Source organism: Callorhinus ursinus, unplaced genomic scaffold (assembly GCF_003265705.2).
Source record: "Callorhinus ursinus isolate GAN/ISIS: 27379988/994484 unplaced genomic scaffold, GSC_fseal_2.0 scaffold88, whole genome shotgun sequence".
NCBI lineage: Eukaryota > Metazoa > Chordata > Mammalia > Carnivora > Otariidae > Callorhinus > Callorhinus ursinus.
In genome coordinates this window covers 87,834-101,541 of record NW_027397150.1, presented here as the reverse complement: position 1 = coordinate 101,541, position 13,708 = coordinate 87,834, and the positions used below count along the sequence as shown (strand labels likewise).

The following is a 13,708-nucleotide window of genomic DNA, read 5'->3' as shown; positions in this document are numbered from 1 at the left end:
GAGGAGGAGTTTAGGAAATCCTCCAACTACCTGAACCTAAGTAGACTCTTCATGGACTCACAAGAGCTGTGTATTCAGAAGTCACTGGATGGATGGGAAGGGAGAAGAGAAAGAGCCCTTGGACCCCTGCGCCTATCTCTGCCTTGAAAAATAGACGGTTTGCGGTTCTTCATCTCTTTGGTGTAACTGACTTTTTTTTCCAACCATAAGCCATTCAATAATCGAGAGAGGATGCAAGAGGGCTTACCACAAAAGGAGTTCACAACTATTGAGATCCATAAGGAAGAGCTTCTCTGTCAAAGAGAAGAGTGGCTCACCACTCTCAGCACGAGGAGCTACAGGATAGTGAGCTTCTTTTCTTTCTCCTTGAGACCAGTCTCCTTCACAAAGCCTCCCTCATTGGCCTCCTGCCACTTCTGTCTTCTCTTTTCCTCCCTGACTTACTCTACCACATCCTGCAACAGAACCAAGGGCAGGACAGTGAAAGCATTGTTCTTCCCTATTTTGTGCCCTTTTGAAGAATACTGTTCTGTCATCCACTCATGCATTCACTTACCTGGTCTGTGTTTAGGCCACTTTGCTCAATAATATGTGTTGACTCTAGGGGAAACATAAAATCCTGCTGCACACATGTTCGTTTGGTATACATTGTTGACTCACACGGTATTTAAAGGTATTGTGTAAATTAGTTGCAGTTAGGAAATCAGGGGATTTCACATAAAAATCTGTACTTGGAGCTTCTCTTAAAAAATTAGAAAATCAGATCACATCAGATCTTCAGACTTGGTAACGATACTGTAGTTGAATATCTGGCTGCTTGCAAAAGCAGCGTGTACTTCCAATTAACCACAGTCTCTACTAGTCCCTGTCATCTCCCTGAATCTGAAGCCAGATGACACGCTGCCATGTATTCTATCAAATATCCAGTTATTTTATTTACAGTAGATTTAAGAAAAGAGCGACTTTTTACCCACATCTCTACCAAAAGTGGGAAAACAAAAGAATGAGAACTTGTAGTTTCAAGAAAAAAGAGATCGTTTCTTTGTGAAAAGTAAAAAATAGTCCTAGATAAGTATGCAAATAAAGTGTGCCTTTGTCAATTATGGACACATAAAGATACTATTATGAAATTATTTATAGTAAGAATTATGGCAGCCTCAAGAAAGATGCATGCTAGAGAACGTGATGAACTAAAAAACAGAACTGAACTTTAAACAGGGCTTCTTTTTCATGTTCCCAAATTAAATGTTGTCACTGGAGAATGCAGCTATGTGTTTAATAAGAACCAAAAGGTTTTCCAAGCACAAACACTTTCATAGAGGGCAAATCTATAAAAGAATGTCTATTGAGGGCAAAAATATGTTTCCTGAAGAGAACCAAGCATTGGTGGATGTTCAAGAAGTTGAAAATATCACTTAGAACTGAAAGGCTAAGTCTATGAAAATTTTAATTAATTCATGTCATTTTTCTATGGCAACTTATAAGATTATAAGTATAAATAATACCACTTGGAGTAACTGTATTCATTTCAATATCATTAAGAATTAAGATGGGACTTTGGTCATGGTGTCAACAGCATACTGAGATAGTCATGTCAGATATTAATTCTATATAACAAACCACCTAAAACTTTTTTAAAAAGGTCTTACTTATTTGAGAGAGAGAAAGAGTGAGCACAAGCAGAGGGAGCGGCAGGCAGAGGGAGAAGCAGGCTCCCCGCTGAGTAAGGAGCCCGACACACAGGACTCAATCCCAGGACTCTGGGATCATGACCTGAGCTGAAGGCAGACGCTTAATCGTCTGAGCCACCCAGGTGTCCCATCCACCCTAAAACTTAATGGCTTAAGTCAACAGCCAGTTACTTATCTTAGGGTTCTGCAGTTTGGCAGCATGAGCTGGATCCAGCTAGACAGTTCTTATCACCTGGGCGGTGCTGGTCTGATTCGTCTGGACTCTTTTATGAGTTTCTGTTGTCAGTGGAGGACGGTTTGGGCTGCCCGGTTTGTGATGGCCTCACCTGGTGTGGCTGGGATGACGGGGTCCTCTCCCCCATGGTCTTTCATCCTCAGCATCTAGCCCGGGCTGGTCACATGGCAGTTATTGTCTGCCAAACAGTGAAGGCAGATGCATACAAAGCCTCTTGAGACAAATACCCAGAACTTGCACAACATTGCTCCTACCCCTTCTAATGGCCAAAACAAGTCACAAGGCCAGACCATATTCAAGACATACAGAAACAGATTTTCTCTTTATGAGGGGAGTCACAATATGAGGTCATTCATGCAGGGAAGGGAAGCATTTGTGGGGTGCTGTGCATGGTGAAAAGTTGAATATAGCCTGGACAAACTTAGTAAACAGAACGTAGATAGACCCCTGCGGTGGTCACGGCCAACACTGCACTCACGAGAAATTTAAGCTCAGGAGCGCCTGGTGGCTCAGTCTTGATTTCAGCTCAGGGTCGTGAGCTCGAGCCCTGCATCATGCTCGCACTGGGTGTAGAGTCTGCTTAGGATTCTCCCTCTCCCTCTGCCCCCACCATTCTCTCTTTCTTCAAAAAAAAAAGAAAGAAAGAAAGAAAAAAGAAATTTAAGCTCAATTTGGCAATGTTTTGCGATGATAGGAACTTAAATCCCACATTACATCATTGACTAGGAGTCAGTCCGCACTAAAAAGTTAGAAATGGAACACATCTCAAACTCAGTAATTAAAACCATGAACTAGACATGCCCCTGAGATGAGCAGGTCAGAGAGGTCAGAGTTTAGCTCTTCACCCAAGAGCAAGACACAGGGCACAGTGGTCATCGAGGAGTCTTGCTTGTCACACAGCACCAAAGGGAACAGGAAAAAAACAACTTGCTCCCATCATCTGAGGAGCAGTCTGGCCTCAGCTTCCCACCAGAGATGAGATCAAATACATGGCCCTTTTAGCAGATGAAACAATCCATTTAAACACTAACCATTTCTCTGAGAAGTGCTCATTAGGAATTGCCCTAAATTAGGGATTTTAGTCACTGAAGTCAGTTCCTAGAAATAAAACGGTGGATTGCAATGCATAGTCCCAAATTGTGGAACCGAAAAGTGAATGTGGAAAATGTAAATCTGGACTCATCAGCCAGCATGGTTAAACTGGCCTTTCCCAGTGAATGTGATCACTGAAGAGTAAAGCCATCTCACACTGAACAACAAACCCGGCCACGTGGGAACAGCAGAACTCTACACACCTCAGCAGCTCTCCTAAATACAAGGACTGTGGTGCAAAGTTTCTACCCATGATTGGGAGCACTTGTAAACTTGTACAGTGATAAAACAAGAAAACTAAAGATTGTCACTATTTAACGTTTACAGAACTGAATTTTATGTTGCACACACACCATGAAATGCCAATTCTGGTCTTGACTTCTTGATTTCTTGATGCAGAAGAAAAGACATCAGGTTTCCAGTTCCCAATTTAAACGTAATGAACAATGAAAGAAAAAGTAATAATTTAATTATGTCTACATTCCAATTTGTTTTTTCAAAAATTTGGATTTAGAATGTAATCTCCAACTTTCCGTGTTTATATTACGAGGCACACATATCCAATAGTTCGGTAAAAACAATTACACTTTTGTTGCATTCTGGTGGTTGATTTTTCTCACACCTCGCTTTCTTGACTCCACACTGCCTGCCAGCATCCCAAGCCTTTGAATTCACACCCCTTAAAATAGGCTGAGTCAGATTAAAACAGATGCTTGGGGCGCCAATCCATGAAAAGCAATTAAAGCAGAGTAAATCAGTAAAATGTAAATCTGCCCCACTCCCATCAAGTAGACAGCACCCTCCAGTGCAGTTTTTGAAATTATACCTCTCTAAAACCTTCTTTCTGGTGAGGTTTTTGTAATGTGCACGCAGTTCCAGCCAAAAATCGGTAGCCGCAGATGAAATTCGGAAGCCAAGTACATAGTTTAATGTTGTTTGCTGGTGGATGGGTGATTTTATTTTGGTGCTGTCAGGGAGCAAGAATTCCTGTCCCTTTCATGGTCCTTCTAGCCAGATTGAGTCCAACTGACATGAGACAGATTAACAGGAAAAAAATCAAATTTGATAGCATATATGTGGGGAATCCACACAGACATGGAAATTTCAAAGACCATCAGGCAAAACAAGTTATCTATGTCAACCCAAACTAAGGAGAAGGGGGCAGGGGTCTGGGACTTTAGAGGGAGGGAGCCTGGTTCACAGGGCAATGTGGAGAAGAGCAGATGTTTGGTAATTAGATGTTTGCCCTGCTATGTAGATGGGTCACGCAGATAAAATTCATCTCTGCTAGTAACCCTTATTCTGGGAAAGACCCCCAATTTAGATTCTTCTGTGTGATTAAGGGAGGAGCAAAAGTTTCTCTTGAGCCCCTCGATTGCCTTCAGCTCAGAATAATCTTCATGCTAGAGTGGCCCCTTTTGGGGTAGTCTGCCCTCAGCCCCTACAGTATCCAAATTTTATTTTTTATTTTATTTATTTATGTATTCATTCATTCATTTAATTTGAGTATAGTTGACACACAATGTTATACTAGTTGCAGGTGTACAACAGAGGTATCTAAGTTTTACATTTTTTAATATACAGACCTCCAGTGAGTTGCCAGGTTTGGAAAAACCACAAAAATTGAACTAAAAAATTACAGTTTAAAACAATTTTTATTTTGCTGATTTTTTTCAAAATGTTTTAACCAATGGTGGTGAAATAATAATAATAAAGTTAGTTTCTACTGTTGGAAAGGAAAAACTCTTATCTAACCTTCAAGACTCTCTTGACTGGTGTAAGAATTAAACTGATGTGATACAGATTACCAGGAGAAAATAAAATTTAATTACATCTGCATGGGGAATCGACCTAAGCACAAGATTCCGAAGCTGTTGGGCAAAATGAGGTACTTATGTCATTCTGAACTAAGGAGAACTAAGGATCTAGGACTTAGAGGGAAGGAAAACGCATAGGAAGATGGAAAAGTAAATTTTCGGTAGACAAATGTCTGCTGATCCATACAGCAACAATGGGACACAGAAATTCTCACAACAGACCTGGCTGAGTTCTCTCTGTCTCCCACCCCTGGTTCATATTGTACCGTAGTTATCTATGGCGAGAGCTCCCTTCCTGGAGCAGGTCATCAGTCCAGATTCTTTTAGGCAGTCAGGGGGGAAGGTCAAAGTTTCTTTCTGAATCTTGACTGTTTTCAGCTCAAAATAAGCTGCACGCCAAATTGGCACATTTTGAGGTTACTCATTCTAATCCCCACACTACATATAAGTGAAATCAGTGGAAAGCCGTATGTCCTCTCCCTTTCCAAATAAGTGTTAGGTGCCCCCCCAACCCCACATCTGGCCCAGGACTATGGTCAGATGGAGGCCTCCACACTATACATCTAGAGGTTTAAAAGTTAGAGCTCAATCTAGTAAACTAATAACATAGATTTTATCCCCCTGCCTTGACAAATATAGCTTTCTTATGATCTGGTAGTCTAGGTTCAAATAGAAAATTCTTGGATCCTTGGGATTCCCTGCAGAACATGGCAGGGTAAGAAAAGTAAGCTTCTGGCTGCTGGCCCCAAGCCTGCAGTGCCGTCCTTCTCTCCCCGGGCCCAGCTCCAGCCCACAGCAGACAAGCCAGCCTGCACACACCCGCTGCTTACACATCCTGCAAACAGCGTTGTCTTGGCCTTCCCTCAGAAAAAGATTAGCAAATGTGACAACATGCTAACAATTGATGAATCTAGGTAAAGAACATGCCAGTATTCATTGTGTTATTCTTGCCATTTTTCTTTTTTCTTTTTTTTGGGGGGGGAACTGCAATTTATTTTTTTATTTTTTTATTGTTATGTTAATCACCATACATTACATCATTAGTTTTTGATGTAGTGTTCCATGATTCATTGTTTGTGCATAACACCCGGTGCTCCACGCAGAACGTGCCCTCTTTAATACCCATCACCAGGCTAACCCATCCCCCCACCCCCCTCCCCTCTAGAACCCTCAGTGTGTTTGTCAGAGTCCATAGTCTCTCATGGTTCGTCTCCCCCTCCGATTTCCTCCCCTTCGTTCTTCCCCTCCTGCTATCTTCTTCTTCTTCTTTTTTTTTCTTAGCATATGTTGCATTATTTGTTTCAGAGGTGCAGATCTGTGACTCAACAGTCTTGCTCAATTCACAGCGCTCACCATAGCACATACCCTCCCCAATGTCTGTCACCCAGCCACCCCATCCCTCCCACCCCCACCACTCCAGCAACCCTCAGTTTGTTTCCTGAGGTTAAGAATTCCTCATATCAGTGAGGTCATATGATACATGTCTTTCTCTGATTGACTTATTTCACTCAGCATAACACCCTCCAGTTCCATCCACGTCGTTGCAAATGGCAAGATCTCATTCCTTTTGATGGCTGCATAATATTCCATTGTATATATATATACCACCTCTTCTTTATCCATTCATCTGTCGATGGACATCTTGGCTCTTTCCACAGTTTTCTTGCCATTTTTCTAAAGGTTTTAAATTTTAAAAAATGTAGGGGAAAATTAGCGTTTTGTTTAAAAAAGATAATAAATCTCAAAGTGGTGAAGTGCATTGACTTTGACCTATATAGCTCACGAGTGACAGAGCAAATCCACCTCCAGGGCTGAGGCTGCAAATCTAGTTCCACACCCTCTACCACATCAATGTGGGTTGCGAGTCTGGACACTAAAGAGCCGTGATTCAGTTCTCAATTGGCCCATTGTTTTAAAGATTTATTTATTTGAGAGAGAGAGAGCATAGAGGAGTGCAGAGGGAGAGGGAGAGAGTCTCAAGCAGACTCGGAGCTGAGCGCGGAGCCTGATGTGGGACTCGATCTCACAACCCTAAGATCATGACCTGAGCCGAAACCAAGAGATGGACACTTAACCAACTCCACCACCCAGGCACCTCTCAGTTGGTCCAGTTTGTGAGCAGAAAGATCTGTATGTTCATGAACGTGAAGGAGTCTAGACTTAGAACAAGTGACCATCTTGGAAAATTTTCTAATACCAAAGAAGAGTGTCTTTTGCCATTGGAGGTTAGAACCGTCCGTATCTGTATGTGGGAAAAGTGAAAGAAGTCTTGCAGATAGCACTGGCCTCCAAAGACATGTAACGGAGCGGGGGTGCCTGGGTGGCTCAGATGGTTAAGCGTCTGCCCTCGGCTCAGGTCATGATCCCAGGGTCCTGGGATCGAGTCCCGCATCGGGCTCCCTGCTAGGCGGGGAGCCTGCTTCTCCCTCTGCCTCTGTCTCTCTCTCTCTCTCTCTGACTCTCATGAATAAATAAAACATTAAAAAAAAAAAAAAGACATGTAACGGAGCGGACGCACTGCCTTTTCTCCGAGGGTCAAAGTGGACAATTCTAAGGACTTACTCTTCTGTCACTTGCAAGTCAGCCTCGGGACAATGGTTACAGAAACCACAGCTGCTGGTTTGGGAGCAATCCTGTTGATAACAAGATTTATAACAGATTTATCTGTTCAGTATTTTTCCACTCATAAAGTACTCTCAAGGATGACAGATTTCCTGTCTCTTACTTAAAAATGTATAACATTCCCCCAGTAGTGAGGAACATACCCAGCACCCAGATCTTAGTTTCTAAGTGCCATTTTCTACAGAAAAAGACAGAGATCCTTGGAGGAATGGCTGATTCTAGAGCAGGGGCAGGAAAACACAAGACAAGCCCAGAATATCTTGTAGTGCCAGAAAGTTCCAGAAGTGCTCAGAGAAAAGCAGAAGAATGAGGGCACGTCAAAGGGGCACAGGAGCTAATCTGAAAGAGCCCCGAGTGGCCAAAGCGGGAAACGTTTGAGCAATGAAATAGAGTAGCCTAGCCTTGGATTATTACCTAACGTACAAAACAAATATACATGAGTCTGTGGTGATAGAAACAAATGATTGATGGAACGAATGAATGAGTGAATGAACACACACACAAACAAAGAAATAGATGAAGGAGAAGAGACAAGTCTCCCTTACAGAGCTGGAACGTAAGCCCTTCCTTGTCCCACCCCCCGAGGGACGGGACCTCGTGGCTTGTTTCCAAACAACCAAGTGTGGAAAGGGACAAACAGCATCTTCGCGCTGAAGAAACCTGGTGAGACCCCCAGAACCACATGCTCACGATGAGCAGCACCTGCGATAATTATGCCGCTATCACGGTTTCCCTGATAGGACATGACAAGAAGTACACGCGACTCCTGTGTCATTCTTTCTGAAAGCCCGTACCTCCAGTCTCAGGTTTTCATGAGCAAAACACCAGACGAACCCAAACCCAGAAGACATTACCAAATATTTGACCGATGTTCTTCAATACCATCAAGGTCACACACACACACACAGAAAACTGAGAAACGGTCACAAATCAGGGGAATCTAAGGAGAGGTAAACAAATGCAGTGTGGTATTTTGGATGGGATACTGGAAGAGGAAAGGCATATTAATGGAAAAGCTGATGAAATATGAATAAAGAGTGGAGCTAATCCTAAGGTACTCGTCCTGGTTTCTTAGTATTGACAAATGAACTGGGGTAGTGTGAGATGACCACGTTCAGGGAAACGGGAACGGGGTGTGCGATATATGGGCACTTTCTCTCCTGTCTTTGCAACTTTTCTGTGAGTCTAAACTCATTCCAAAATTTAAAGTTTAGTCTTAAGAACTATAGGATTTTAAATGCTTTTTTCTTAATATGAAAAAATCAGGATTTTCACAGTTTCTAACAGTCACTGACTCCAAGTATTACTGGCTTCCCTTCATGTAAAATCTAAACACTGTCCCCGATTAATCAAGCCACGGCCTAGTAAATTGTGGTCTATGCAATGCACAGCTGATATTTGGAAATGAAACCACAGTTTTGGGGCCGTAACTGAGACATTCATCTCAGTGACTCAAACACTACCCAAAAAACAGTACTTGACTTACTTAAACGATTTAAGTCTTTGGAAGTTGACTGTAAACATGACTTGTGTGTTTGGACATCTTATATCATGTCATGAGTGCAAAATTTTATTTGCTAATTGAAAGCCCCTCTTTCAAGAAAATTAATGCCAGAAACAAGAGAACAGAGGATAGGACTTCAACTTCCCCTCAAGCCTTCGTCAATCAATAATATTCGAGTTTTCCACTTCTGTAAACCACTCTTGTTGGTTGAAAACTGTATCAGTCGTGAAGCATGTCCCAGTTCATGGCCGTAGAATAGTCATAGTGACATTGAGCGTTCAAGGTGCGCCGGGCTCTGGGCTGCAGACTCTACAGCGTCGTTGCTCTCATACAGACATCGATACCAACATCCCCCTTAAGTGGATATTATTTTTACCTCCTTTGTACCAGTACTGAGAGTGGGGCCGGAGGATGCTAACTAGGCACTTGACCAAAGGTCACGTAACTAATAAGAGGCAGAGGCAGGATCTCATTTCAGCCCTACTGAGATAAATGAAGGCAGCGGAGACAGGGCACAGAGGTCAGAGGCCTAGGTGACGAAGGACCGAATGCCACTTGACCCCCTTTATGTCCCCAGAGGGCCTGATGTCTGTAGCTGCTATGGCTCGTACCACATTTTATAAGTTTTTGAAAGAGATACATTTCATTCATCTTATTATACTTCTAAGGTCCTGGACATTGCATGGAATATGACTGATGTTCAATACAAGCGCTCGTTAGAGAAAGAAGCTGTCGTAGGCGCATGGACACACGTCGTTACATTAGAACAATAGCAAACATTCATAATTCATCCTCTGTCTGATGTCTTCTGCTCACAGAAAGATCAAGGGTCATTTACTCATGGATATCTTGAGGGTGAGGATGATGGTGATGGTGACCATCTACTACCCTTGTCCATGCTCATCACTCAGTCCCGGAATGATGCCTTCTCAACTTGGGTGTTTCTTCCACTGAGAAACCTCTCCTGGGTCTCCAGAATTGGGTTAGATTTCCCTCCTACTGGACAATCAGAGCACTTTCCATTCTGTGTTTAACTCCTTGCTGGCTCTTCTGCCTGCCCCACTAGAAGTAAGTAAACCTTATTGAGCCTTGCTTACCACTGCACTCCCAGCCCCCGGCCCCATGCATAACATACCGTTACAGAATCCTGATGGATTTGTCAAGACGTTCCTGTAACAGATTTTCGATTCTAGAACACTAAGTTAAAAATGTTACAGTCCATTCTCCAGGAAGAGCGAGATGAGGCTATCATTTATTCTGCAGTCTCTGTCCTACTCAGATCAAAGTGTGTCACTTCCTCTGAGACAAATGACTCAAGATATTTTCATATGTGTCAGACAGGGTATGAGTTGTCTTATGATTCAGATGCTTCACCATATATGAATGGTCAGTTGGAAGTGGTCCAGCAGAGGCCTCGGGGTTCAGAGGAGTGTCTTTCTGCATTGAAAGAGGACCTCTTGGGGCGCCTGGGTGGCTCAGTCAGTTGGGCGTCTGCCTTCAGCTCAGATCACAGTCTCAAGGTCCTGAGATCAAGTCCCTGCATCGGGCTCCCTGCTCAGCGGGGAGTGCACTTCTCCCTCCTCTTTGCCCCTCCCCCCGCTGCTTGTACACGCCCTCTCAAGTAAGTAAATAAAATCTTTTTTAAAAAAAGAAAAAGAAAGAGAACTTCTCCAGCTCTGGAGTGATTCAGGTACATCCTTGGATTATGTGAATCTCAGCAGGATTGCAGTCTTGTCTGGTATCTGGTAGCAGAGAGAATGTGTTGCCTTGTCCTTGGAAGACAGTGGCTGGAAGTTTCTGAAAATATGGTAACTAAAGCTTTGAGGAGCTTTTCACACCAAGAAGTCAGAGTACTACGTCAGGCATTCTGTTAAATAGTGACTTTCATCCTCAGGAGTCTCTGACACCAGGTAACATGCTGCTGGTATTTTAAGAAAGATTCCTCTACTTCCCCTTTTCACTTTATGACTGCACGAGCTGTTCTCAGAAGCACCTTGCTGCCTCGCTGCCGGGCGCTGGGCCTGCCCCTTGTTTGAGCTGTTGCTCGGGATCCCAGGGCATATGCTCCCATGCTCCCGTGGGCGTCTCTGCTGTTCCTTGGTAAGTGCTGGTGGGGAAAAGCCTCCGCTCGAGGAGGAGCCAGGGCCTCTCCACGAGCAAAAGGCTTCCTCTGTGGGCTTTGGGACAAGTGGATTATTTATGCTCCTATTTCAGAGCCACAGAGAATGAACAAAGGGGAAGATACTGAGGGGATTAGGGGGGATTGATTTCCAAAAGTGCGTCCGTCACTTGCGTTTAATTGCCTACAAAAAATTCCTCCTATTCGAGAAGTGGGCTAATTTTTCCATATTAAAAAAATCTACAGTTAGGGGCTGCCCGGCTGGCTCAGTCGGTAGAGCGCTTGACTCTTGATCTCAGGGTTGTGAGTGTGAGCCCCACGTTGGGTGTAGAGATTACTTTAAAAAAAAAAAAAACTTAAAAAAAATCTACAGTTAGATTCAGTTACCCCCCCAGTCACAGATCGTGAAGACCCAGGCTGAAAGATGAACTGAGTCTGTGTGAATGTCCTGATTGCGAGCTGATGTAGAAAGAGCTTCTGCTGGGAATAGTTATTTCCTTCTTGGCATCCTACGATCATGCCTGCTCTGATAATTGCAAAAAGCAGGAAAGGAGCAGAAATAAGATGGTTTCCCTTCGATTATTTCCCCCTGCTTCTGTACTATTTTCAATATTTGTCCAAGCGAGGCACTGATTTCCTAGTAGCTCAAACTAGGGAAACAAAGACCAGGCAGTCATACAGTAAATATTTATGAAGCGTGTTTGCCTTATTCCCAGCTGCATGTCCAGACCCTAACTAAAGGGACAGTTATTAGTGTGGCTGGCACATCATGGGAACTCGGTAAGAAGTGAATGAAGGAGGGCACTGGGCACAGCGCAGTGCTAGGCAGCGGGAAGACACAGGGATGTGGGGGACAGTCCCTGCCCCCAAGAGCTGACCCTCTAATGAGGAAATCAAGGTACAAATGCAAGAGCATTTGACTTGAAAATATAGACAAAAATATTACACAGTGGGTTATGAGATAATGTGTGATAATTATTCACTCTTGCTGATAGTAATTAATAATTAATTGCTGAGCCCTGACTATGCCAGACGCTCTTCAAGGAGTATCCCATGTATTGATCTATCCAGTCTTCTAACAATCAATGAGCTGGAACTGCTATAAATCCCATTTTACAGATAAGGGAGCCAAGGCACAGAGACAGTCTCCTGCCTTAAGCTCCGTGCAGTGGCAGAGTCGGGAGGGAAACCCACCCATGGCATCGGAACCACGCTGTTAGCCACCCTCCCGCGCTGCGTGTCCGATTTCCAGCCCCAGGGAGCTGTGACTGCAGTGTTCTGAGCCTAGAGCAGCGTGAGGGCACTGCAGCCCAGAGGCATCCAAGAAGGCTTCATGGAGGAGGTGGCTTTGCTCAGGGTGTCCGGGCTTGGGTGTGACTTGACTTTCCTTGGTGCTGAAGGAGACTAACGATCCGGGCAAGGAGACGGTGAAGCCCGGTAGGATTGGCAGCCGCAGCACAGTCGTGTCTGACGAAGAGTGACAGTGGCCATTCATGGAAGACTTACTAATTCAACTCACTGAAATAAGATTACGAGCCCACTTTTATGGTCCCCATGTGACCGATGAGGAGAGGGAGGCTTGGGAGCTTGCCGTAGCTCGCCCAGCACCGCACGGCTCAGCTTCAGGCCTCCGTGGCCCTGGCTTCTCCGGGTGGTGGAGCTGGGCGCTCCTCTCCCGCCCTCGGATGGGCTGGGGCGGGCAGCGGGCTCTCTGGGTGGGAGGGCTCGGCTCCATGCCTCTTGCTGACCTTGGCCCTCACCTCTCTTGCAGCCACAGTTGGTGGACAGCTCGGTAAGTAGGTCCCCTTTTCCTTTTTTCTTTTATGTTTCTAGATATTCTAGTGACCATCTCTGCACGGAATGCTGGTAAGAGGGGTGTGGTACCCGCCGCCTTGTCCTGAGGACTCCAGGCAGGGCAGCGTCACCCCATCCTACGACCCCGACCCTAGGAGCTGGGAGTCACACTTTTGGGCCAAACCCACCATTGTGTCGGGTGAGCCTAGGGGGCCTGGGACACAGGACATGGAGGTCAAGGAGGGGTGTGTGGGGTGCTGGCTAACCTGACAGAGTGCACAGCCCCTGGAAGGACACTAGGAAGAGGCTGAGACCCCAGTGGGGTTGGGGGGCGGCCCAGGGTGCAAACAGCTCTGCTTCTCCACCCTCCCTGGCCCAACCCAGCACAGCCACAACCACTTGCAACCACTGCACCCCAAACGCCAGCATGCTGTGAATAGCTCAGATCACGATGCCTCTGAGCACCCATCCTCTGGTCAGCAAGAAGGCCCCCTTTCTGGGGGAGCCGTCTCCAGGTGTTGTAGTAACCCCTGAAAATCCCTTCAAGAGCACCAGGTTCATCCTGGGGGCTGCTCGCTGTCATCCAGCCCCAGCCAGCTGGTGTGCACCTTCTCCCTGCGGCTCCTGGCTCCGCAGTCCTTCTGCTCGGTGCTGTGGACACAGACCATCGTCCACAAATCGCTGCCCAACTGGGAAGAGACTGTAACTTGACAGGACTTTGTTAAACACTCCGGGATGGAGAAATAAAATACAGAAAGTGTCTTAGATCAGCTGCTAGACGTGGTTAAGCTAGAGCTCACTGACTCAGTCCCAGCCTCACGAGGCCCTGACAAG

At 45.0% G+C, this 13,708-nt stretch overlaps 1 protein-coding gene across 1 annotated transcript in view; it reads left to right on the top strand.

Annotated features, from left to right (window-relative positions):
• Positions 1-10,386: 10,386 nt before the first annotated feature.
• The window catches only part of FCRL4 (Fc receptor like 4), a 29,488-nt gene continuing 26,166 nt past the window's right edge, over positions 10,387-13,708 (top strand). Inside the window, exons 1-3 of the mRNA XM_025860607.2 lie at positions 10,387-10,582; positions 10,680-11,061; positions 12,852-12,872. Of these exons, the coding sequence (XP_025716392.1) occupies positions 11,031-11,061; positions 12,852-12,872 (52 nt within the window). The 5' untranslated portion in view covers positions 10,387-10,582; positions 10,680-11,030. The remainder of the gene's footprint in view (positions 10,583-10,679; positions 11,062-12,851; positions 12,873-13,708) is intronic.